The sequence below is a fragment of the Mixophyes fleayi genome, chromosome 3 (assembly GCF_038048845.1).
Source record: "Mixophyes fleayi isolate aMixFle1 chromosome 3, aMixFle1.hap1, whole genome shotgun sequence".
NCBI classification, from domain to species: Eukaryota; Metazoa; Chordata; class Amphibia; order Anura; family Limnodynastidae; genus Mixophyes; species Mixophyes fleayi.
Genome location: NC_134404.1, coordinates 233,573,315 through 233,601,162, shown reverse-complemented (window position 1 = coordinate 233,601,162; position 27,848 = coordinate 233,573,315). Strand labels below are relative to the sequence as shown.

Here is a 27,848-nt window from a genome sequence, read left to right as displayed (position 1 = left end):
GTGGACTACGGTATTTCTTCTTTGAAAAGTACTTACTAAAACATGCACAAGTCATAAATATATTTTTAGAATAATATAAAAAATTACAATAATCTTCTTCCAGCCACGTTTACTAAAAATAATAAAGAAAATAGGATTTATATTTTGATTTATGAAAGCAAAATATGCTCCATTGCTTACTGCATTTTAGGCTACAGTGCAGGATATGTTATTAAATACAATTTATGAGAACAACATTTTTAATAGATGCTTTTTTTCACCTACAGGAGAACAGGGCACAGTTTAATAGAAGTATATGTAATATTAGTTGTCTGTCATTTGCATTCTTCAATTCAGTTTGATCATTGAAGAAACCAAACACAGATATATGACCTTGCTTGTCCTCATACTCAGCAGGTAGCTGTATTAAAATTCACTAGCATAGACTGTGTAACTAGCATTTCTGTTTAATATGCTTATTTGAATCAGCTTTGCTTCAATGTACACTGCTCAAATAATGATTTCTCACTTATTTTGGCTTTCACAAATTTATGTTTCTGAGTAACTGGAATAAAAGAGGAAGAAAAGATTCCGAGAACACACATAATTAAATGGCTGGTGCAGGAAAAGGATCAGCATTCAGTTTTTCAAATTAAATTTAAAAGCTTGCTCTGGCGAGTTAAAAAGATTGGCAAGTTTTTACAAATAACATCAGTGGGCCATTCGGAGACAGAAACCCAGCCGTATTGGAATGGAGTCATTAGGCAATACATTTATTTTGAAGCCAATTAACCTTTTGTCAGAGAAATGTCGACGCTGTAATGATTTCAGCAGTGGAGGTCAGCCTCTAACAGAGGCATGTATGACAGCGATTACGTTGGTTGACATATGCTGCAGACTAAAAGCACAGTCTCAGAATGAGAATCTGCCTTCGTTTATATTCTGCTCTGCACTTTCTAGGGAGCAGCCAATTCTGACCTATCCATTTAGGTAATTAAAGCTTCCATTTGGAAGTGTCCTGCAGGAAGGTGAAATTTGGGGGAGATAAATGGCTACTGCTAGCAATATGCAATCACTTGATGGACTGCCTGAAAGAGCTAAGGTTGCCAGGTCCTCATAAAAATAGAGATGAATTGATGTAGGAGGTAATTCTCTGAGGCAAAAAGGCTCTGTCATCTTCCTTTTTTTACGAAAGATAATTTAATTGTTAGTCAAGGTGGATGGCTGACTCCAGGGGCCTGCCTCTGAACAGCTTCCACCACAAACTTGCATTTGCAATGAAATTACTCAGGTTTATTTACTTATAAGCCAACTTTGTTTGGCAATAGAAGATGTCACTTCAATAAGCACAGCTGGCAGACACAGCTGTGCTCTCACTTACCTTCCAGGCTATTTTGTTTCCTTTCGTATCATGCTCAAGGGCAATTGGGAAGTCTCCTCGCTCATAAAACTTGCGAAAAGCTGTGGGCTTAGCAGGTCGTTCTTTGAATGCGCCTGCTGCTGGGGGGCCTCTCACCTGCAAACACAAGGTAATATGTGTATCAGTGAAATGACAGGCTGCCTCATACTTCATATCTGTGCACGTCTTCTGTTGTACAGTGCAGAGCTTTCAGAGGAAGATTATATTTAATTCTATACAATTATATTTTTAAAGGTTTTTCCTACTGAGACTCAAAAGCACAGTTCTTAAAAAACAAAAACAAGCCAATGTTCTTGTAGCAAGTAGTTTCTAAATGGATGCCTGTAATCTGATTCACAATGTCCTTCACATATTGATCTGGATAAACAATCCAAGATAATGTTCTCGAATCATGCAGGAAATTGATCACTGTAAATAGAATATTTAATATTCCTTTGTTATTTTAAACTAAGGATGGTGGGATACATAAGGCTAGACATATATATTACACTACAGTTTCTGCAAAATTGTGCACCGATAATAATAAATATGAATTTATAGTTAACATTAATATAATGTCTGTCACCATGTTTGATATGGCCATACTGTTTATTTACTATAAAATGTCTTTTGTGTTATGTATTTATAACATAAAAAAGGGGTTACATTGTTTTTCCATCCAAATAGCTAATTTTTCCTAGTGTAGCTCAACTCGGCATTCAATTTGAGCTTGAGACTGTGATAAGCTTTATTCTGGGCCAGCTTCCTAAAGCTGTGTGGTACAGAGGAAGCTGTCCCAACAAAGGGCATATCATGATCAATGGTGGAATCATGTCTTTACAGCAGATGGTTATGAGAGATGAAAATTACAGATCTGAAGGTAGATTGTGTAGGTGTGTACACATGAATCAGAATCTTTCAATCATTGGTGAAAACGTTACAGACATTGTATCTGAAGTAAAGCTTTAGGAATTGTTTAAATTAGCTGTTGGTTGGCAGACGTTTGTGTGACTCAAATACCATGTGACCATTCAGAGACAATGTACTAAAAGCTTAAAGCTTAATGATGCCACAGGTTCAAGCCCAAATCTATACATTTTGCCACTTTAATGTGAATGGTGAACCTTGAACAATAACGTCAATGTTCAAACACAGTTCCCTGGTTGAGTTTTAAAAAATAAATGCAAAAATATTATAAATTAAGCATTTTAAGCTTGAACAGGCAGCAGTTTATGGTTACTTTAACTTTTTTTTAATGCAAACCACATTTCTAGCACAACCATTTTCGAGACCCTCAAGCCTGTTAAATTCGATCGAATTTTGAACAAGTTCACTCAGGAGTACAGAGAGCATAGGTTTTTAAATTCTAATTAATGCTCATGACTATACATAGCTCCCAGGAAAAAGACTAACTTTATGCTGACATGTAAAAAGATGAATATAGAAGAATCTATACCACTGTAACACACTAGATGTAAACAACAATTTGCTTATATGTTGTCTGTTTAAAATGCAGTTGTGTGTAAGTGACATGTACATAGATATAACTTGCTAAATGTTGTGTCTTATAATAAAGGGAGGAGGCTGCTATACTGTTTGAGGGAAAGGAGGGGGGCGGGTGGCTGCTATAATGTGTGAGGGAAAGGAAGAGAGGGGGACAGTTATAGTGTGTGAGGGAAAGGAAGGGGGGCTGCTATAATGTGTGAAGGAAAGGAAGGGAGGGGAGCTGCTATAATGTGGGAGGGAGGGGTTGTTTGCAGCGATAATGTGTGAGGAAGGGTTGGATGTATGCTGCTATAATGTGTGAGGGAAGAGGGGGGTGTCTTAATATATTGTGTGATATGAGGGAAGGGAGGGGAGGCTGTCTTAATCGTACATGGGCTGGAGGTAGGCTATCAATTTAATGGTGGAGTTTAGGTAAGGGCTAATTATTTTATGGGAGCTATTTTATTTGCGGGTGAAGGTGGGGCAATTTAATTTATTGGTGGGGCTATAAAATAGTCCTATTGAACCCATGGTTAAATGTGTTAGTATGCAAACACTCCCAACATATTAAAAAGCAAAACTAGAATAAAATAAAAGCCGCCCATGAGCATCCCAAACACACCCTAACTTAAAACAAATCCTACCCTGACCTTCCAATCACTCCCACATTCCCACAAAGCCACTTTCCAATAAACCAAACCATTACCTGTCTGCAGATCGGAGCAGTACTATAAAAGAAAACTGAACTAGTCCCATGCTAAATTTTAAATTTGCATATATTTACATGGCAAAGAAGTGTATTAACTCTTTTATATTTCAGATTTAATATTTACGAAATCATGGCTCACTGTAAGTAAAGGTGAATATCAAATACTGACCATAAACTTAAAATACTAATATGGTATAATTCAAGCAAAATATTGTAGAACAGAAATCAATAGATGTAAAAAAAAAATCTTCAAAATTATTGCAATTTCTTTCCATTAATACATGAGTGAAGAAATTATCCATCAATCTAGCTGCCACTCTCAATTTAATAGCCCTTTAATTTCATTAGCAAAACTACAAGTCAAAAGCAATCTTATTGTTTGACCTCTTCAGATTCATTAATGCAGCCCATTTCTGTGATTTACCCAATGACAAGGAAAATGGCGTGTCTAATACTTATGACAGAATCATAATGCAATGGGACCTTGGTCAAGCAGAAAGCAATAATACTAATGGAACTTTGTACTTCAGGGCTTTTCAAAAACACAAAATTTCAGCTTGCATGAACACTGCATTTTCTAATCTTACATTATTACAACAACATTAAAGAGAATATGTGTATCTCGTATACACACAAGTCATTAAAAATACACTTTTGGATCTATTTATCCACAGAGCAAATACCATACCGTAAAATGAATGAAAATATGAACATATACAGAAATTATTATTTACAGGAAAAAGAGTAAATGTATAATATTTATTACAAGAACAATAATTGATCCCCTCCATTGTACTCTAACCGGTGGTCGAAGTTGTGATATGAAAAATGTAAGTGAATGGAATTTGATACAGTAAGAGAAGTGGCGGTATAGCATACCTCCGTATACACCTACACTGCCACTGACTACAGCAATAATTTGTAATATAACTATAAAAATAATTAGATACATTTGTATGTTATTGTAAAATGTACAAAACTAAGACTAATCAAGTGCAGGGGACAAAATCAACAAGCATCAACAAATGTCATATATCTATAGCCTTATGAAAGGAACTTAAAGTCCCTCCGGTACTCGGTTTTCCTGGCTATATCTACAGGGAAAAATCTGTCAGTGTTATCTGTGACCTGCAACGTGATCTGTGACTATCAGCATCTATGCAAGCTATGTAAAACATATTCATTGAGATACATACAGTTTTGCAACATCTAGCATTGTTGTCCTCGATCTGGGTGAGGGTGATGATGAAATAAATGTTGATCATTATGAGACTGAAGCTGTACCTGATGAACTGTGAAGTGCAAGCTATAAGTCCTTAGTCATCCCTTAATATATGTAAAAATTCCACAGGGAACTTTCAAATCAACCTCATGGTATTAATAAAATTAATAAAATTAATCTGCCACCAAAACTACCTCCCACCCTAATTCATTAACTTTCATACTGATGGGAATAATGCAGAATTTTTTTTGGAAAAAGAGGATGGAAAGTCACCCGGTTCTGTAACTAAAGGACAGAAAATGGTGGAATCCTACCCAAATTGCCCTATAGTGTTTCCCCTAATGTTCCCCTCGAATACTAGCAGAATAAGCCTGACCAGTGGGCAAAATTATCCATTATCTGTCACAGAACCTCTGCTCATTGTGTAATCAGTGCTGCTGTTGGAAATCACAGAAAAACACAGTCTATTATTCCCAAAAATATGGAAATGCTCACATTCATAAAATAAATCAAGAATGAATAATTCCTAAATTCACAAACCACCCCTTGCAAATGTCCTGTGAAATAAATGCATGTATGGGCCTCATGCACAAGGGACATCCAAGATACCATACAGCTGGTGATATATGATGATATATCTCTATAGCTATGCAGTCACAGATCTACAATATTCTACACTGGTCCATTTAGTAACATTACCAAGAAGCAGAGACATTGCAACTATCTTCTCCTGCTGAAATCAAGCAGACATCCCAACAATGACAGTCAGGGATAACATTTTTAAGAGAAGGCAAATTGGCCATAGTATCACATGTAAGTAGGTTCCTGTTCTAACATGTTCCTGGTTGCATTGAAGAGAGTATATAACATACTGCATTGCAGCATGAAGGCAAGTGGCTGAACATATTTTTTCAGGACACATTGCTGCTCAGCCTCATGTTCAATAGCATAATATCATTAAGGATGAGTGATGTGCATGTCTACCACCTGTATGTGCAGCAGCATGTTCAGATCCCACCCAGGAACCTACCTATAAAGAAAAAGAAACCTATGTTGACCACTAATATGGAGGGATAATCCTGCAATCATTTTAAATATGTGTGTCTATGAATTGTTTTTCTGCAAATAACCGTGTTTTTCAGTATTGGACAAGTGCAAAACAAATGTCCACTTTTTATTCATGTTAGATTGTCTGACGAGACGGTATTGTGTTTCATGTGCGTTGATGCACCAGCTCAGCAACAAAGTATCTCTGGAAATATTTTATAATGTTGGCAACCATACATAATGTATAGTTGGTGATGTATGTTTGTAAAAAAATTTTTTTATCCATAATAACAGTTTCACTATAAGATGCTTTGCATTAGTTTCCTACCAAGTCTTATAAATAAGCTGTCTCAAGGAAAAAAGAACTGTCTAAGACAACTACACAGATTGCTATCACAGCATAAATGGACGCATAACTCAAAAGAATTAGTGTGTAACTAGTTGATATATTTTTTTTATTGTCTTGCTTCTTATTGTAACATAGAATTATTATTATTTATCATTTCAAACAATTAATAAATCTCCTTTTACCTTCAGATTATTATTATTATTATTATTATTATTATTATTATTATTATTATTATTAGATTAGAATTTTGTTTTAAAACATTATGCCTATTGTCTGGTTCAGAAAAACGATAAAGCATTTCACTGCAGTGGTAGATTGAGTCTTCATCTTCTGCTTGATAACCGGTTCTTCACAGAACAATCCATTGTGCATACTATACTTTCCTCATGTGACATACTAATGATGTGTGAGCCATGTAAATATAAACATGCATGCATCATGTGCACAATGATCACACTGTAAAAATGAATAGATCATTATGTTAAACAAGCCATTATTTATGGCAGCAGGTTTATTCACTGTCATGTAAAAGTACGGCAACACAGAAACCCTGTTTTTTAAATGTTGGAATTCTGATCATTCCAAAATGGTCTACTGTATTCTTTTAAATATCCAAATTATGTTACTTTTAAGTGATATTCCTGTATTTTAGCATATTATTCTTCAGTTTGCTAAAGATGCAGAAAGGATTGCATTTTTTCCCTGTATTTCCAAATTGTTTGCAGTATAAAATAATACTGTATTTGTAGCTTAGCAGCATTAATGTCTATTATGATCCAACCTCATATGAATGCATTTGGAACAGTACAAGATTAGAAAAATGTAATGAAATTATTGATTTCATATTGTAAACTTTGTTAGAAACCAATTTAAACCTATCTGATAGAAGTGACTTTTCTATTGGCAGATCACAGATTACTGCCTTTTGGTTCGATAATGACAACAAAAACTCAAAGATGCAAAGAGCTGCTTTTATAAACGTATATATTTAACTAAACCGAGTACAATTACAGCTTGTAAAAACTACTTTGGTAGTGTAAAAGAGAGCCATGTCAAATCTCATTTTAGTTTTCTCTGTTTTGATAGATTAAGACACAAGAGGAAGCGAAAGAATTGAGCTATCAATTTAAAGGTTTTGAATATTTTAAAAACAGGAGAACTTCTTATTATAGAGGTAATGCTTTGTTAAACAATTGCACAATGATAAAGCTGTTGTAATACTCTAGAATAAAACAGAGGCCACATATAAGGGCTGAAGTGATTTTTGTTCCAATTTTATTTTCCTTTGTGTTCTTATAATCCAGTTGGATACCTCTGAAACTATGGAACAGACCTGCTCAATTTCAAAATTCATCAGCGGCCTATGAGAGGAACACACAGTGTTCTGCTAACACCGAATCCAATAAGATAAATATGGTTTACTATTGCATATAAATGCCATAGACAGAACATACATTATAAACAAAAGTAGTGTGAACATAGAAAACTTACAGTTATAAGGGTCACATAATTGTGGGGAATAAGGCCTATATCATAACTGCAGTGTAAATATGGTATATCAAATGAATCCATTGACAAATTGAGCTACTAAAGTGTAATATGTGAAGTCAGGGAGTCTGTTGTGTGTGTATTCGGTGGCTCTGCATATCCCAGTGTTAGAAGATAGCAGTGTCAACTGTGGCAGCTTCAAAGGCCCCTGCGGTGAGCTATATCCTGGCCTAGGATGGAGTTTTGACACCTGAATAGACTTTTAGGAACCACTCAGCATGATGTCTGGCTCAAGGAGATCATGTGCTGACTTGGCTATATTTTATATAGACAAAAAATAATTCAGTTTCAAATATGCCACTTAAAATCAATAACAGTAGTGATTAACCACATATTCCTCAATAGCATGATAAAGGGCAATGCATATGTCAAATTAAGAATTTTTCCACACCGAGAAGTTGAGGAAACGAGTATAAGCTCAACTGAAACCCTGTACCTAGGTCTGCTTGGTATCAATAGATGGGTAAAGTCATATGGGATCTATTAATAATAAAATTGGGTCTGTGTGACACTCCACAGAAAAGTTAGGTCACATAGTAGAATTGGAAAGTAAATCAGGCAAAATGCAAATAGTGATTAGACTACAACCCCCCTGAATGCGGGGAAAGGTGTAAAGGTGTTTTTAAAAAGCTGAGACAATCTTTTCTGCCTCCCCTTAGGTATACAGATTATTATACGTAAGCTCTGCTCTGTACTTTCATCCCATTTGTTTTTATAACTGTTTGCAATTTTTTATTTGTATGTCAAATCTTTATCTAATTGTTTTTTATTATCTGTAAGCATTGTACCTTTTGTATATTAAATCTAACAATTTAATAGTTCTGTCCTTATTGCTCTAAACAAATCCATTGCCTGTTTAGAAGAGAAAGACTGCTTGGCTGGCATGAACTCTTTAGAAACCAGAGTGTGAAGAGTTAACTGTTTAGCTACCAAAGCACTGAGTGTGCGCAATTGGATAATTGAGTCATAGGTTTGCTACGGGCCATATACGTACCTGGTGGCAGTTGGCGGAGAAGTGTGGAAGCGGGTGTCTGTGTTGGAAAAAGGACCAGTAAATCTGTAGCTTTAGAGAAAGAGGTGAGTGCGAGATTTGGGCCGGAATCCTGTGTGTTCCCATACAGTAAGCTTCCGAATCACGAGTGCGTAGAGGGCGGTTTGTGACAGATAAAGGAATTCAGAAGCAGTTTCCTTACAAAATAGAGGGGATTGAGGTATTGTATGAATGTTGGAATATACAATAAGATATTAAATCAGGGAGTCATTAGAGAGGGGCCTATCCCTGACAAAAAGCTTGAACTTTCTATTAAGGCACTAAGGGTTACCACGAATCAGGACCATTGCTTATGCCAGTACAGTGGAAAAGTGTCAAGCAGTAAGTACAGTGCCATACAGATAGTTACTTCGAGCTGGCGGATAACCACAAGATGAGGGTGGAAGGACCTATCAGCAAGTCTAAGATGATCAGGGACACACTGATCGCCACGCAGCACATTCATTCACCATTTGATACCAAATTCAAGAATAGAGGAGCAGGTAGGGCTCTTGGTTTTGATGCCATGAACTTAGCACCTAATTTGAGAGCCCATGCATAAGGAGAAATAAAGACTTCTCCAAAACCAGAATAAGAAGCAAGTTTCATTAATATAAATGGTGAAAGATGTCTAGATGTCAGCAGATGACTATTAAGATTTCTTAAATGACAAGGCTATTACTGTACATAAGATTTAAATCTATTGTTTTGCACCATGACATACTCAGGTAAAAAGTAACGTCTATGCCTGCCCTTTAAAAAAAATCACTCTTTTTTAATACAATCATTAGGGTTTAAGTTAGAGATTCAGTCAGGCCCTGGTTTAAATATTTTAATTAGAAATTGGGGGAGGGGGTTGTCTTGGAGTGGAGGGTTAACGTATGGTTCAGGTAAGATAGTTAAGCCTTAACATTGATTTAAAAATGGGATTCAATTTGAAAATGATAGGCAAGCTGCATTTGCATGTTTAAGTGTGATGCCAATCTTTAATAAATGTAAAAACCACTGGGACTGGCACAAGCATTTACATTGCCCTAGTATCTTATTACAGTCATTTAGTCCTTATAGTCTCTGTACGAACTATCCTACTGTCCTATGCCACACCAGAGCCACGACAGTGGTGATGGGAGTTCTTTATTATGACACTGTCCAACCCATTTCCAACCACTTTAGTCAATGGCATGCTAGCATCTGTGGTCTCCAAATGAGATCACCCAAATTTGGAATTTGGGTATTTCTCAGGGGGTAAAAGACCATGTCCAGGGAGGGATCAGGAGAGGCTGGAGATCAAGGTTCCTGTCTGGCTGTTTTCTTGTGAGAATTACTCTAGAAAGTAATTTGGTCTTCTTGTAAATATTCTTGAATCTGTTGCTGTTTGCATTTAGAGGCTATATGGGTGATACAAACATTGGAAGTGTGCAAACTTGTGGGATCATTAGACTACAGGACTGTCATTTTACACCATTTGTGATTTGAAGCTGCAGTAGTGGGCTGATAGCCAGTAGTATTACTTGGTTGTTATTTGTGTTTTTCCACTGTATGTACTATAATGTACTTTAATTATTTAGTGGGGTTGCTGTAATAGTTGCTCTGAATATCCTGAAGACTAATATAATTGTGCATTATTTTTCATCAAAGCTGGTACGACTTAACTTCCCTATCACATCTTTATACCCAGTCCCTCTCTTCCCTAGTTTTTAATAAGGGGTACAATTATGCCTAGTTAGCACTCAGATACGGGACTGTAAGTGAAAGTAATTAGATAGATTTCAATAAAGGCAGTAGGAGAAGTGGCGGTATGACATACCCCCTTTTACACCCCAACTGGAAGTGATGATATGGCCCCCACAGAGCCCTGATTTTAACTTCATCGACTCTTTCTGGGATTACATGAAGAGACAGAAGGATTTGAGCAAGCCTAGATCCACAGAAGATCTGTGGTTAGTTCTCCAAGATGTTTGGAACAACTTCTCTGCCGAGTCCCTTCAAAAACTGTGTGCAAGTGTACCTAGAAGAATTGATGCTGATTTGAAGGCAAAGGGTGGTCAAACTAAATATTGATTTGATTTCGATCTTTCTTCTGTTCATTCAATTTGCATTATGTAAATTGCCAAAAAAAACCTGTTAACACGCTCACATTTGAAAGCATTCTCACTTTGTAGCATTTTTTTCACACCTGCCCAAAACTTTTCCACAGTTTTGTGTGTATATATATATATGTATATATATATATGTATATATATATATATATATATATATATACAGACACACATATACAACATATGCATACACACACACACACACACACAAACACATTTGCATATTCTCAGTATATGCAATATAATATCAACCTGCACAACCTTGTCCTTTGATTTAAATCTTTCTGCCTGGCTGAGGTTTTAAACACTGTTGAAAATGTATTCTATTAAGTGGTTACTGTAATAAATGTTAGATGATGCAATCTGCCATAAATCAGCATGTAGATCAGAGTACTTGCTTTAGTGCTTTTAAGTTAGCATGAATTGTGGAGGAACTTTCACCTAATTAGTGAGATTAAATGGTGCAGGGATATTATTTTAATTAGATAAATGAAAAAGCTGAGCAATGAGACACAATGCAATACCACATCTGGATATAACAATCAACATTTTCAAAACCCTTGCTGGCAGTTTAGTATCACAAACTGGTTAATATCAACTATGCAATATTACTTAAAATATTAGATATGGATAATATTGCTTAAACTGGCTTATATTTTCATTAGCAAACCTTTTATTGAATAATACCACAGTTTAAATTGACAAATTAAATGTGTGGAAATTCATTGGAGAGATTAATGCCTAGGATTTTTTTCTACTTTACTTTTCACCTAAATAATTGCAATATTTTATTATGTGTATTGGGGCCAAGAGGAACTGTTTATTTTCAATGTCCTGATATATGACACTGTGTGCTCTGCAGATAATATTATCAGTTGAGAGTCATATACCAGGGCAATGGAGGGAAAGCTTTGTCTGAATGATATAAAGGCATGGATAAAATGCACAACCAGAGAAAGATAAAAACAATATGTTGCTGTAAAAATTGTATGAGGCATCTAAAATATAATAAATAAAAGTGATTTAAAATAAAAAAAACAAAAAACAATAAATTAAATTGTTTCCACTCTTTTAAGCGGTTTTATAAGTAAGCATGGGGGAGAGCAGAATGTTAATTAGCAAGATGTCACACAAAATGTTCACATAGTGCTACACAATTATGCAACTTTTTTATTCCTACTTATATAGCAAATCCTTTTATTCTGCAACTAAGTGTACATATAATTAAATCTATATAGGTTTGAAACATATACGTATAAAACCCTTTACTAAATATATTGCACGTCTGTGACTCTCAAAAGAATTTTACTTCCAGCAGTACTTCACTCTAAAGATTAACTATAGCTGTGCGACTACAAAGTAACTGACAGGTTGTGGAAGGCAGAAAGCACGCAAAACATCAATATTTGCTGTTCTGGAAGTACCGTGCTGTTACCTGTAACAATTTTCTACTTAGTTGCCTCAAAAAGACAAAACAAAACTAGCAGGTGAGACTATTAGTATTTGTTTATAATTCTCTGCAGGATCAAAGTCAAGCAGATGTAATTGGGGAAGTATGTTACTACTATACAGTTAAGCCAACAAGTTCTTCAAATATTACTTCCCTTGCGTAATGTGTTTCATCTGCATCACATTTTGGGGTTTGTTTGTTTTTTTCTTTTTCTTTATTCCATAGTTTTGTGTTCAATTAACAATTTTCATCCGTTTTATATTTATTTTTAGCTTCTGAACCATGAAATGTAGAAAACTGGTCTGGTACAGGAGAAGGTATCCTCTCTGACTGTAAACAGATCAAAGAAGTACACTTAAAGGGGGTTCCACTTAATAACACTGTATAAAAATACCCCCTCTTGCACACCCGCCATTTAATCTATTTTGCAGAGACCCAGCATTTACATAAACCAGGGATGCCTGACAGTTACCCTGGGCGCTCCTTAGATCTCACTGTAACAGGCAAGATTCAAAACAGAAACTCTAAGGGGCCAATTTCTCAATGATTTTTGTAAATCCTCCAAAAGAATAGCCGCAAATCTAACTAATCTGTAATTCTATTATTGGTGCATCGCTGCTTTGCATTTTTTTCAAAATACACAGCATTCCCCATAGATGTCTATGGGGACTGCTAGGTACCGTAATTTAGCAACTGTTGAAAAAACTTTTACACATGTGGTGATGTAGGCCAGACTAGGCTGGCGTACATTACTGTTTCTGATCATTTTTAGCACTGTTATGCTCTGCTCCAACGAGCAGAGCTTTACAGCGCATGTGCATCCCTGTCACTGGACCCAGGTCCTTCGGGTCAGTGCTGTTTGGATGCCTGTGCGCATGCCCGAGTTATCAATCGACGCTTGCGCACAGGATTTGGAAGGATGAACGAAGAAGCCACCCAGGATCGCATTACAAAGATGGAGTGCTAAGCAAGTTTTTTTTCACAGGAACAGCAGTTTATCGGAACTGCTGTTCCAGTGTAGGTTTTTTTCATAAATATGATAAATAGTTCCATCCTTATCAATGAGATAAGGATTGAAAACTCTTTTTCATATTTTGCGGTCCTTGTTAAATATGCCCCTAAGGCTTTTAATGAGACTCTACTTCAGATCCTTCCTGCTATGAAGAATCTTAGCAACATTGAGGGAGTAAATGGTAGGTCCACAGGCAGTTGCGCACTTAGGGGGTGTACCCAGAGAACCCACCTCCAGCCAGGATTCCTTGTTAGGCTGGTCACCTTCCTCTGGATTAGCCACGGGTCTACAGATCTGTTCCTATCAGTTCAGCCCCCGTCTGCAGTATACGGTCCGCCCTCCTCTTTCACAGGGCAAGCAGCATGTCTTAGTGCATGACGTAGAAGACAGAAGAGCCTGGAGTGTACAGATTCGAATGGAAGAAGGTAAGTGTGTGCTTGCTGTAATAAGGGTGGATGCTGGGTGCTACTTTAATGGTGAGTGTGGGTAGTAATCATTTATTAGTAGGTGGGAAATATTTATTTATTTGTGGGGGCAAATTATTTCATAGTGATGACTATTTAATTTAATAGTGGGGTCCTAGTAATGACTATTAATTTAAGCTGATGTGATGGCATTATTTAATTAATGCTAGGGTGGTTTGGGACTTATTAATTTAACGTGGGACTGATTTTAGTGAGAAATAGCGTTATTTATTAATTGTGAATACCATTAATTTAATATTGGAACTGTTGGGGGTGGGGGGGGGGGGGGGGTAGGTGTATTTATTAAATATGAATACCATTAAATTAACATCAGGGCATTGTGGGGGAATTAGGTCTATCTATTAATTCTGAATTCTATTTTTTTAGTGTTGGGGATAATTGGGAGGAAACAAGTCTATTTATTAAATGTGGAGGCTACTTATTCAATGTTGGGGCTGGTAGGGAGGATATAGGTCTATTTATAAAATGTGAATACTATTAATTTAGTGTTTTCCTGGTTTCAGGTAGGGAAGCCTAATTATTAACTGTAGGTGCTATTGATTTGACATCTGGGGTGGTTGGAGGAGGGAGGCCAAAATGGGCTCATTCACTGCTAGACTTTACCAAACAGGGCTTCAACATTCCAAAAATCCAGAAAAGCAGCAACCGAACTGAAAAGATCAACAGCTGAAAGTAGTGAAAAACAGGTAGGAGAGCGAGCACTGTCTGTCAACTGTCCTGACTCTCGTACGACAGTCTTTATTTTGTGTGACTATCCCGCTCAGTCAGGACTTTGTCTCTACTGCCACGGCAGTTGGAATGTATGTCTCATTTCACAATATACTGCTCCTTAAGGACAAACAACATGCAATACAGTTAGATGTAAGCAACTAACCCTTAATAATAAGCACAGTGTGGAGCAGGACATCCATCCCAACTATGCTTGCAGTCGGAACAAAATCTTGAATGAGCTGGACAGCCATGCAAACTTGGTACTGCCCTACCAGAATCAGGATAATTGGCTACCTATGTCTAGTGTATTGGAAGGGGATGGGAAGAGATGGAGAGCAGCCTAGCACTGTCTGAAATTATACCCCTTTCATATAATTTGGCAGTGTGGATTGGAAACCTTCGTCTAGAAAACCGCTGTTCGGCCCTGCGCAGTGGAGAGGCCACCTCCAAAGTACTATTGGGAAGAGAAGAAATTTAATACTGGTTTTATTCAAAGTGGAGAACCCCTTTTAAGGTTATTGTAAAAGGATGTACTCTTGTGTCGAAGTCAGCAAATTGGATAAAGTCATTTCAATTAATATCGAGCAAACTTGGTTGTCTTTGTCTGAAATTATGCATAGAGCACGCTATGACGTGGAAGGGCGTATCTAGCCCCAACACGTGGCAATAACAGGTTTTACACTTTTACACACATACACACGAACACACACATCTGTAATTAGTACATATTAATTGTAGTTGCAACACATAGTTATTTATGTCAGAATATAGCAGTATTTATGTTTAGTATTATAAGTTATATGCATGTTAGTGAAATCAAAGGTTCAGGTTGCAGGAACTATGTCATGTTTAGTATCATTTTACTGTATTCACTGACTGCATATAAGCAGGGGCTCTGGACCTAGTGACCAGTCTTCTTTGACCACAGCCTTCAGACCTGAATGACTGTTCACTGGATCCAGAGTGCCTGCGATAAGTAACGGCTGCACTTGTTTTATTTCGCATTGTTATTCTGCTACTTTTGGCTATTAAATTACTTTGTGCTTTGGAACCACACATCGGGATTCGACAATTGTTATTGGATAGCGACTAAATGTGCATAACACTTGCTTCATTCCCATTTAAACACTTTTAAATTCCTTTACATATCTCAGCAGACATATGAACAACCCAGCTCACTACACACTACAATGGTCACAAACACTACAATGAAAGCCAATTTGATCATTGTAAATTTAAATGTAAGACCAATATTTGTGAGTTTGGGAGAAATTCATTTAAACCCAAAATATGTGTGGCTTCAATAAATAAATAAATCAGGGATGTTAGCTTTCTATGTTTCATTTTTGTTAATAGGCGCACTCCAAAAATACAAGGCAGCTATGGATGGATTAATCTTAGCAGCAATATAGTGCCAAGGTCACATGATTGACAGTCCCTGTGCTATTGCAGGCTGCAGTGGTCATACTGTCAAGACTGGAGGACATGGGCAGTGGAAGCATTCATATCCATTACTGCCTGTCTCATGGTTACACTATTTCAAACTGAAAGTAGGGGGACAAGGACAGCAAGCACTACTGTTAACAAAACATTTTTATTAAACTACTCTAGCACATATTAAAAGTAAAAGGATGCTGAACAGTCTGTAAAGTTACATTAACTTGAACTAAAATAAATAACAATATAAAATAAATAAAAAATAAATAAATGAAGGAAAACATGACTGTTCACCTTGTTTTACTAGCTTCTTTTCCACACTTAACTCACGTAAGAAAATAGTACTTTTCTTGCTCTCTTGGATATCTACACTATACTATCCTAAATACAAAATACAAAGAAAAATAGATTTATATATCACAGATGCAGTGCAAGCAAGCCAAAGCCCAGTGGTTTAGTAATGTATTTCAGGAACCTTCAACCTCACTGAGAGTTGTGTCATAACTGATATCATAAATCATATGACTGCTGATTCCTGCAAAGATAGGAATCACGCTGTGACCACTATATTTTAATTTTGAAAGCTTTTATAGAGCATACACATTTCTTAATTTTAGGACTTGCTTGAAATGAGGTTGTGTCTATCTACATCAATGCTTTGGGTATGAAAATTCAACCAGGTATACATATTTTATGTGATCTCAAGAACCAGGCCCTCTCTATCATGTGTATATACTCTACTGCTCTATGTATAAAATGCAGATTTTAGGGAGGATCAGGGGTACAAAACATAAGTCAACAAAACATAAGCCCAAAAAACATAAGCTAACACTCCAGTCCAGTATTTAGGTGTTTGCTTTTACCTGCTCTTGTTCTGACACAAGAAGATTTGGCAGTAAATTAACACATACCTTCCCTGGACACGAGTTCATGGTATAGTGCCAGATTCATTTCTAACACTTGTAGTGCTCACTGTCAATAATGAAAACATTTCCAAAAAGTATAGTATAATAATAGTACAGTATAGTATTTATAGTATTTCCATGATAAAGACAACATTTAGGGGGGTATTCAATTGTTAGCGAGATCCCCGGAAAATGAGCGCTCGAAAAATATTAGCGCTAATACGGTACGTATTAACAGTATTTACGCGCATATTACCGTATTAACGGTAATATTTTTCGAGCGCTCGTTTTTCCGGGGATCTCGCTAACAATTGAATACCCCCCTTAAGGTCAGCTAGGATCTGAATACTATATAAAGTTTTGATCCTCAAAATACCGAAGATCAATAGATTAATAAAGCCAAATATAAAAACAAACAGTTTAATACTAACTGAAATGATGGATAAGTGATATATTCTCCAAGTTGGACAGGACCACATTCATGGGAGAGCTATTTTGCCCGAGGGGCAAGACTTGACTCAGCAGCCCATTTTAAAGAATAAAAATGCAGGTGACCCAGCCCAAGGTAGCCCACTATGGTACCGGTCCGGGGAGGACCTGACCCTGACTGCAATCTTACTAAAAAGTGTAAATTATTGAAAAGTCAATCAACATCAGCTATTTATATAGCTCCACTAATTGAAAGTGCTGTACGTGAACTCACATCAGTCCCTGTCCCATTGGAGCTTACAGTCTAAATTCCCTAAAATATACACGAACAGGGACACTAGGGTCAATTTAATAGCAGCCAATTAACCTACTAGTAGTAGTGTGGGAGGAAACCGGAGCACCGAAAATTATTTTGATTAATAAAAATCATTGTGCTGGGTAAAATAATTTACTGATATAGTTCCTCATACTTGAAGTAGGACTTGTAGGTGAAATTGCCTCTTGAAGCTTCAGAAACACATTATTGCTGCCATTTTACAGATGTGTTTTGAATAATTAATCTTCCTTGGCAACATCTGTAAACTGGAAACAATCACTATAGTCCACAATTTATCTCCATGGTTACAGATGTTTATAACAATGGTCAGTTAACAGCAGCGTACAATAATATTTCACCTTTGCCAACTCTTGAATGTTTATGTTTAGGCCTGTTTGAAATTGGAAGCACTCGGCCAACGTGGGGCACTCTGAGAAATTTCTGGTTCTATTTAATTTGCCTCTTGTTTTTTTTTTTTGCTGTTGTTGTTGTTTTTATATAGTCTTTTATAAACGTTGAAAAGATAAATCATAAAAAGCATTTCCACACTAAATAAATTACACTTAACTTTGGAACAACAATTAAATGAGGAATGTGACAAAGAAATGCAAATGCAAAAAAAATATTTTCTATTGATAACAAATTAAGGAAGGGTAGAAGGCGGAAGGTTGGAAAGGGGTCTTTTATAGTTGTCAATGTCAACACCACTACTACATTACAGACCACAGGCTCATCAAAACCCCATGTCTTTACTATGAAAGTGGTTCTGGTTGTTTTTCTGCACCGCTTAAGTGCAACAATTCAGTTTAAGGTTAAAATGCATTTGGAAGTTGGATGCATTTCATATATGACATAAACACCTCTGCACAGCGATTATAATACATTTATTAGAATATGCTAGGAGAAGTCAGACGAAAGACAGTTTCTTTAATTGTATGCATTAACTGGGATAGCAGATTAACTGTACATTATTAATATTAAGGGGAATTCCAGACGGAAGTTTATTTTTAATACTAAAACCCCATCCACCAAAATAGCTAAACCATGGTGCTCTCATGCCGAGGATCAGGGACAGATCTGTGTATTGCTGGGTCCTATAGCAATATTTAGATAGGGGTTCTACAATGCTGCTCTATCCACCCAGTACCCTCAATCTGCTCTGAAAAGAGCAAAGTAGGAGCATCTTATAATCATGTGTGGCCGGGTTTCTGCTCTGTTCTTTCCAGTGCAGAGCTGGAGCCTCGAGGAATAAAAGCCTCACCTCTGTGTTCTGTATCGGCCACACCACATGCACCCACTGTAGTTCCACCACTGCCGAAGACTTCAGTGGATCAGGAGATACTTACCCATACAAATACCTCTAATGCTTGACCTTAAGAGCTGCACAACTTATATATCTAGGTTTAGGTAAGAAGCAGTGTAAGACATATGAGAAAATCTGTCAATGTATCTGTTGACATTTATTGTGCTATTTTACAGAAAACCATATCATAACTGGCCAACGGGGTTAATGAAAAACTGACGTCAAACAGCTAAGTATGCCAATATCTTTACAACACAGGAATTGTTCTTGATTTTAAGTATTTTTAATGAAGCAGGCCAACTACATACATATTACGAGGAATGTGAATATAAAAAGAGCACAGCAAAATGCTGTGTTTATGTTGTATCATGTCCTATTAAAATGTGTTGTCTGTTTGTGTACGAGTTTTGTGAAGCTGAAGGAATTTGAAAGAACAAGAAAACACCAGGAGGTTGAGCAAACAGAGCAAGACCTCTACTCCCTGAGAAGCAGAGTTCCTGCGGTGATTTAAATATTGCATCGTGAAGTGAGAAATTGTTTTATCTGTCCAGCAATGTATCACTCATGACCCAATACATATAGAATAATGCATACAGCATGTACCTAATTAGGTTTTAATGCACACCTGAACTGCTGGATACCACATGATGCTGTTAAATCACTTCACATTGATGTGGATGGAGTAAATATGACTAGTATTTAATGCATGTTTGTATTTTTGGTGATTTATATGGTGATTTAGCACCTTATCTACTAAAGGCAACTCCCTATGTAAATCTACACTTTTCAAAGCCTCCTAAAAAAAAAATCGCCATGCATCTCACAATCACAGAAATCATTGATAACTCCATTGTGAAATGTAGAGCAGGGGGAATCTCCAAAAATAATCTCGCTTGATTTTTGGAGACTGCAGTTGAGGTTTCCTGAAACCCAGTGAGATGACAGACATTTTCTATTAATTTAAAAAAACAATGCATTTGAATGGGTGCAGAAAGCCCATAGCACTGCATGGCAGATTGAAATGAATGGGAATATGCTCAGTGAAGTAAATAATCCTTTTTTCCCCTTTTTTTTAACTAAAAAAAAAAAGATTTAACAGTACTGTTGAACTACAAGTGTGTCCGAACCCTGACAACTGACTGGATATTATGGTAATGGTGGAAATACAACTGCCATCATGCCTTGTCAGCCTGGGCCCGCTGAACCAGATTCACGATAGAATTGCTTGGTTTACCTGCAGCCACATTGTTTTAAATGGGCCTGGAGGTCTGTAAATGCTCAGTCAATCACATCGGCCAGTATGTAATCGATGGTTGTAACTGAGCTTTTCCCATTCATTTCTATTGGCAATGCATTTTAATGGGCCTTCTGCTACAATTGAAATACATTAACTATTCAAATAAATATGGAAAAAGGTGATTTGATCCAAATCACCTGGTCATAATAAATCAATGTCTCATAGATTGGAGAGTTGAGGTATTAATTAAAAATTAATTTATGGCAATTAGGGATGATTTTAACTGACAAATTAGATTATGTACACAGAAGGCAGCAAATAGGGAGGAGATAACTGAAGCTATTCATTTAACAATTTAACATTTGACCTAGGCTTGGTACACACTATTTCTCCCGTTGCGATATTCTTAACGATTTTACCAATGATTAAAAAAAAAAAATGTCCCAATCAGAATGCCGATTCATGTGTACGCACTAAACACATTTTACACAATTTACCTTCAGATCTGTGCATTTTATCTGTCATGACTATCGGCTGAAAAGATTATGACTCTGCACACTCCATAGAGATCTATGGACACTGCCTGTCAAGAGTGCATACACACTGCAGAATTGGAACTTTATTGTTATTATTATTATTAATAATTTTTATTTATAGGGCGCCACTAGGTGTCCGTAGCGCCGTACAGGGACAAACGAAATTACAATACGAGGTGAGACAGCACAGTACAGTAAACAATAAGCAAAGAAACTCAGTGAGCTCAAAGCACAGCTAGAGAGGGCAGGAGAGGGGAAGGTCCGCCAACGACGGAGTCCAAGAGGGAAGGTACGGATGACAGGGAGACCCCCAAGGGGAGAGGAGGGAGCGAGAGGGGACGGGGGAAGAGGGTCCTCAAGGAGGAGGGCTAAGTAGCTGGAGAGCAGAGTTAACAGTGGTGAAAACAGGAGGAGAGAATACCCTGCTCAAAGGAGCGTACAATCTAAGGGGTGGGGTAGACAGACAGAGAGACACGGGGGAGAGATGGAGGATAGAGGATAAGGATAAGCGAAGGGGAAAGAGGGGAAGAAGAAAAGGTAGGAAATTAAGTGGGAGACTGGAAGGCTTTAAGAAAAAGGTGGGTTTTTAAAGCCCGTTTGAAACTGGACAGATTAGGGGAAGTTCTGATGGAGGGAGGGAGCTTGTTCCAGTGGAGGGGGGCAGCACAGGCAAAGTCTTGGATACGCGCGTGGGAGGAGGTGATCAGGGGGGAAGAGAGGCGACGGTCATTGGCAGAACAGAGAGGGCGGGATGGAGCATGAATAGAGAGGAGGGTGGAGATGTAGGGTGCAGTGGAGTTGGCGAGGGCCTTGTATGTAAGTGTGAGGAGCTTGAACAGGATTCTTTAGGGGAAGGGGAGCCAGTGAAGGGATTGGTAGAGGGGGGAACAACGTTGTTCCATCGTTGAATGACGATTTTAGCCTTGTTTAAAATTCAAATGAAACAATACGTTGAGCTTTGGAATGATAACCGTTCATCGTTGCAGCGTAAACATTAATGCAATATCGGGCCAAACGATGGTCGTTTATCGTCTCATTGGCCCGATAATCAGCTGAAAACAATGTAGTGTGTACCCAGCCTGTAGAACATTATAATACAGTGAGTTTACCATAAACACTTCTATAGACTTGGTAAAGTAAGCACTGTCACATAGTTGACAGACTCGATCAGAAATATAACCACAAATACATGGTTCACAGGTATTGTATGCATTACTTCCTTGATCTAATTTCTAAGAAATGTATTATTGATTGTCTCAAATACAGAGATGAGTTTTTATTCAAATGATGTTGACAATTCTGTAGGTTAATTAGTTCTCTATGACCTGCCCTAGGGATCAGAGCTTTTGAATTGAATTCTCCAGTGCAAACTATTTCACAATTTTGTATTATGTAGAAATGATACATAACCAGCATTATATTTCATTATGACAACCTAAAAGTGCTTTTGCCATCCCAATAGGAAGGCTAATTTTACATGTCTTGCTTCAACTAGAAAATAAAAACAAAATGATTAACTGCTAGTTGTTACTATAAATGTTGTATATACAAATGAGGTAGACTGAAATAAATGTATTCTATTTACTACATGTGAATGAAGATCATTTTAATTGGCTGTGGAATCTTCGTGCAGAATCTGCTTCTACAAATGTTTTGCTACTGGACAATAATTGTAAAAAAAAAGTAATGCTTAACATAATGCTGGAACTACAAACATGTTTATGAAATGAAACATTGTTCTAAACTGTATGAATCTATACAAATATAATATAAAGTTTCCAATTATTTCATTGTTTAAGTAATGCATGAATTAAAATGCATTCAACTATCACCTCCAGTTGTCTCTATTAATCCTTGTATATTTATTTTGCATATTTATTTTCATTTTGAATAACATAACTCATGCTTCAAAAACATGTCTAAATCTGTATGTAAATATAAATCATCAAGTATTCTGTGGTGATTTATTTTGCCCTGAAATCTATTATCCATCAGTGTTGCGTGGCTAGAATAGTATGACAATTCCTTTATGCAGGTCTAGATAGAAAATAAATTTGTATGCTAATACAAGAACATGTTTACCAATTTGCCATGTATCTCAATAGACAGAAAAAAATGACAGCCAGAAATGCTTAACTTTTATTTAAGAGCAGCAAAACCCAGGGATGAGGGTCAATTTCTCTACAGTTATGGCCAGTCTCTGGGGTATTCAGCTTGGTTGTACGCCATCAGGTTAAAGGGCATAATTGAAAATGGTATGCTAGCAGGATTTGTTGATAGGGGGGCAAAGGTTTGTGCTCTGTTGCTGCAACAGCAAAACGAAAAGAACTCTCAAAATGTCTGTGCACACTGCTGAGTACAGTTTATTGAAATATGAAGTTAAACCAAAGCTTGGATAAAAAAATATTAGCATATTCTCAGTGGAAGTAGCTTATTAAATGTAATCCACTCTAGAAATTAGGAATGGTGGATAACTGTAAGATGCTTGCTAGTTGACAAATTATAAACAATGTTGTTTAATCATTTTGATGATACATTTCAAATAATAAAAAATGGAGGATATAAAAATAAAATTTGAGGAAGATTTTGAAAATGAATAATAAGCAAATCCATTGTAGGACTATTCTCTTCTAGGAGCAATATTTGCATGTGAGACACTGCTTTTTCCAATAAGTATTACGAACAAGACATAGACAAGTTGTGAGATAGTCCTGTTTTGGCAATCACCAGTGTTCATGTGGGTGTGAAGTGTTATTTCAGCCTGACTGAAATAATGAGAAGGTTCCGTGAGATTAAACATCTCCATAATCTTATATCATTTTTTTGAGATAGTTTATTATTTGCATACATTACAGCTTTCCAGTAAGCCTTATGTTGTGGCGCTCACTTTGTGTGAAACATCACCATATATTTGTAAACATAAAAGTTGATATTAAGCATGTTTATGTCAGATATACCTTTTTATGAGCTAGATTACTATTAGTAATACTTACTTATTAGTATGAATAAAATCACAGTGAGCACTCATTTTTATAGAGTAATAATATACCATATGGTTCAGTTGTACAATATTTCAGACCACCATGATACTGATAGGTCAAACATAAGTAATGGCTATAGCTCTAACGGCAATGTTATACATCTTGCCAGAAGCCCATTATCTCCAGAGAGTCATCAAAGATTCAATTTAGTCCACGCTATTTTGTCTTAGTTGAGCTGATAAAATGCCTGAATGGTTAAGACAGCTTGGCTAATGCACTGTCAAGCAATAGGACTAAGTTGAATGAATGTAGCAGGACGTAAGAAAAATATTCATGGCAGATGTTTAACAAAAAAAAGAAAGAAAGAAAAGATATGTATGTGCTAATAAGAGGTTCAGAGGGGGAAATATGGCACCTATGTGTTTTACATTCATAAAGCATTTTGCAAGGCCTAGAAGCATGCAGTACTATGGAATGGCTTATTGTTCACTTGCTGAGTTTTGTTGTTGAGTGAATACTTTATAATGAGAATCCTACTGTTTCAGGTTCTGTAATTGGCAAACAAAGAGAATATTGTCACTAAAAAACAATTAGCTCTTTACAGCCCTTTACTCTTAGAAGAGTATAAAAAATATAAGAGTATATAAAAAGTTATATGCAGTGAGTCCTCAATCAAATTGATTAAACAAAGATTTTCACACTAATTTGTTCAAATCTAATGATGTAGGAACATGACGGGCGGAGAGGATAGTCCCTCTCACTACAAGCAGAGAACTCACTATGGCTGGACCCACAAAGATGGCAGGGACTGCAGGACTATTAAATGTTATATATACTCCACTAAAGAGTACTATAAGAGTATATATATAGAGAGAATGATTAAAGATTGAACAAGGGCCATATTGCAAAATATAAAAGGTTAATTGCTTCCTATTAAATTGACCCTAGTCTCTCTCGGTGTGTATGTTAGGGAATTTAGACTGTAAGCTCCAATGAGGTAGGGACTGATGTGAGGTCTCTGTACAGTGCTGTGGAATTAGTATATAATTAAATTACGATGAGTAATTTTATTTCACTGTGTCTTACAACCTATATCTGTGATTTGAATTGTAGATTGTGTAAGTCTACTGATTTTTTTAAAAATTTAGATAGGGTAGTTACCATGTTTGATGCTTAATAATAACATACATTTTAATGAGTTGTTGATTTAGAACAGTTCATATAATATTTACAAACTGCTGCTAGCCTACATCCTTTCCTAGATTACTGGGCCAGCTAAGTTTAGATTTACCTATATTTACGTTACAGGTTGTTTATATTAATGATTTATTTTATACATTTATTTTTTTAAACAGAAGTCCATGGTCAAGAAAGGGTTACAAAGCCCCAAAGTGAGTTGAAATGTGAAGCTCCAGTAATGTAGAGTCCTGAAAAGTAACTTAATGTAATATGGGAACCCACTTCTAAATTGTTCTATAGTCCTAAAACTCTCTGGATGCTTTGATTCTCTGAATGTTACAATACATACTAGTTAATTCATTTCTTAGTTTGCATTATGAGCAGCACTAGGCCGCCATAGGAAGGAAAGTATTCAGACCCAGATGTAAGTGACAAATGTCAGCTCGCACCAAGTTATTAATATTGTCAAGGTGTACTTTTCCTGGACAGCTATTCAATGGCATCCGACTCAGGAATACAACTATTATGTATTGTAACTCTTAACAGCACGTCAGATGCTAAAATGACTACTGGAAATTAGAGAGTACTTCCAGATATGCACTCCTGCTTGCTAAAAGATGCTAAAACTAAAATTAGTGCTTTACAGTCACATAAAAAGCACAGCAGGATTCTATCAATCAAGTAGAGGATATTAATCTAGCAAATTTTCTGACAAAAAGAATCACAAAGTGCTTGTTATTAAATAGTTCCACTTTTCTGTCGCTTATCAAACTGCTAATAAAACAGTAAGCATGGAGTCCATCTCCAGCCCTAATAAAATTGCTACTTTCTTTCACTATGACAGGATCAAAGATAAAACACAGATGAGGCTCCAATAACAGGTTTACTTGATATCAGTCATTCCCTTGCTGCTATTGTATGAAAGCTGAAAATATCTCAACATATATTTACTGAAATTTACAGCATCTAAGAATATAAAGGAACAATATACAATACACAAAGTCAGAAACAACACTTACTGCAATAGTGTATATATATATATATATATATATATATATATATATATATATATATATATATATATCAAGAAAAGTCAATGACAATAATCCTGGTGCTCAATTCAAGATACTACACTATATGGGAACTTTTTCCTTTCCATATTTGCCTGTCCTGAACCTGTGATGGAGTGAACTGACTAAGGGACCCTTTCGGGCTGCATATACCAACCTTACAGATAAGCGCTTTATTATTTATTTCTGGTATGCACAATTTACAGTGACTGGATATATTATTGGCCGATATGTTTTACGGTATTGCACTATTTTTACTTCTCCTCTCTCTCTATATGAGTATACAGCACTGGTGGGGACCTATTTGACTGGATTGAAGTACCCAGGCTCTATATACTGATGAGCAGTTCTTCAAGAATTTATTTGGTATGCAGATGCACACACCTTGGTTTGGGAATCATAGTTTCTAAAAATACTACACCATAGATGCCTTTGCCTTCTGCCCTGTATTTCATATATATATATATATATATATATATATATATATATATATATATATATATATACACGTATATTTACTTATATTTATTTGGCGGCATTAAAGAACATTGCTATGTAGTTCACTGCAATAGTATATATATATATATATTTATATAATGTCTTTTTTATTGTATGTAAGGTGCCACAGGATCTGCAGCTCTGTACGCTGTACAATGACCTAAATGGAAAAATATACAAATAAGAAGACACAACTACAACAAAGGAAACATTACAAAGAGGAAGAAGAGTTAAGAGGTGGAGTGGGCCAAACTTCTGAGAATTAACATTAAACAGGGGCAAGGAACAAAACAAAGATGATAGGAGTAGAAGGGAACGAGTGGAAAAAGATGGAACAAGAGGAAGAAGTTATTAAGGATGTGGCAGAGTAGGGAATGGTGACAACAGGCGTGGGAGGAAAGTCGTGAATGGGGCAGGTGGAGTATCAGGAGGAAATTTTCTTAGGATGGGATGGTGTCGGCAAGCATGAAGAGGTGAGTTTTGAGTGAACACTTTAAAGATTGGAGGTTGGAAGTGAGACTGGTCCAGCAGGGCAGGGAATTCCAAAGTTTGGGAGCAGCGCAGACAAAGTCTGTACGGTGGGAGTGTGAAGTAAAGATAGGAAAAGAGGAGAGGTGAAAGTCATTGACAGAACAGAGTGGACAAGTAGGGGAGTATTTCTTGTCAAGATCAAAAATGTATGAGGGGAGGCGTTAAAGCGGGCTAAGGGTAAGCAGCTTGAAGCTTTCAGTCCTATTGTGCATCTCTTTCAACCTTTATTACCCTCTTCACCGTCTCCTTTCCTCTTGTTTAAAGTATCTTACTTAGTTAAGTAAGCTGCTTCTAATGGACCTCATGTAACAGATTTTAGAGCATCTGGGTATTTGTGTTTAAGTAATAGAATAAAACTAACGTGCCCCTGTAAATCTGGCAACAATATAGTATGTACAAATATTTGGAAGTGATTTATTCCAGAAATATTTAGTTTTAAAGATGTGTATTTTCTACAAATGTGTCATCCATCACCTTTTCCACAGAAAGTGTTAGCAATCAGTATAGATGAGACACTTAAACACACAGGGCCTGAGTCATTAAGGAAAGCAAGGCAAAAAAAAAGGAGCAAATGTTCTATGGGACAAACCATGTTACAAAGCAAGGGGTGTAAATTAGTTCATTTCTTTGCACATAAGTTAAATTCTGGCGTTTTTTTCATCTAGCACACAAATACTTGATAGCTTTGTTTTTACATTGAAATATAAGGATGGTCCTAGGATTTCTGTCTATAGAAACAGGTGGGATAATTACTGACCCAGCCAAATAGATTAACTCAGCTGTGCATGATTAAAGAAATCCTAAAAACATGAACTGGTGATGGCCCTTGAGGACTGGTTTGCCCATCACTGGTCTAGGACATGCCTTATCCCAACTATAAATATGTTGTCACATTTTAAAT

The 27,848-nt window shown here is 36.5% G+C and overlaps 1 protein-coding gene across 4 annotated transcripts in view; it reads right to left on the bottom strand.

Moving 5' to 3' along the window:
- Positions 1-27,848, bottom strand: part of PACRG (parkin coregulated) — a 468,816-nt gene that overhangs the window by 370,582 nt on the left and 70,386 nt on the right. For 3 of the 4 annotated variants that reach the window (XM_075203278.1, XM_075203277.1, XM_075203276.1), the window contains exon 2: positions 1,361-1,495. The exons of the other annotated variant lie outside the window; for it this stretch is intronic. In XM_075203278.1, coding sequence (XP_075059379.1) covers positions 1,361-1,495 — 135 coding nt within the window. The remainder of the gene's footprint in view (positions 1-1,360; positions 1,496-27,848) is intronic. 4 annotated transcript variants of the gene reach the window in all.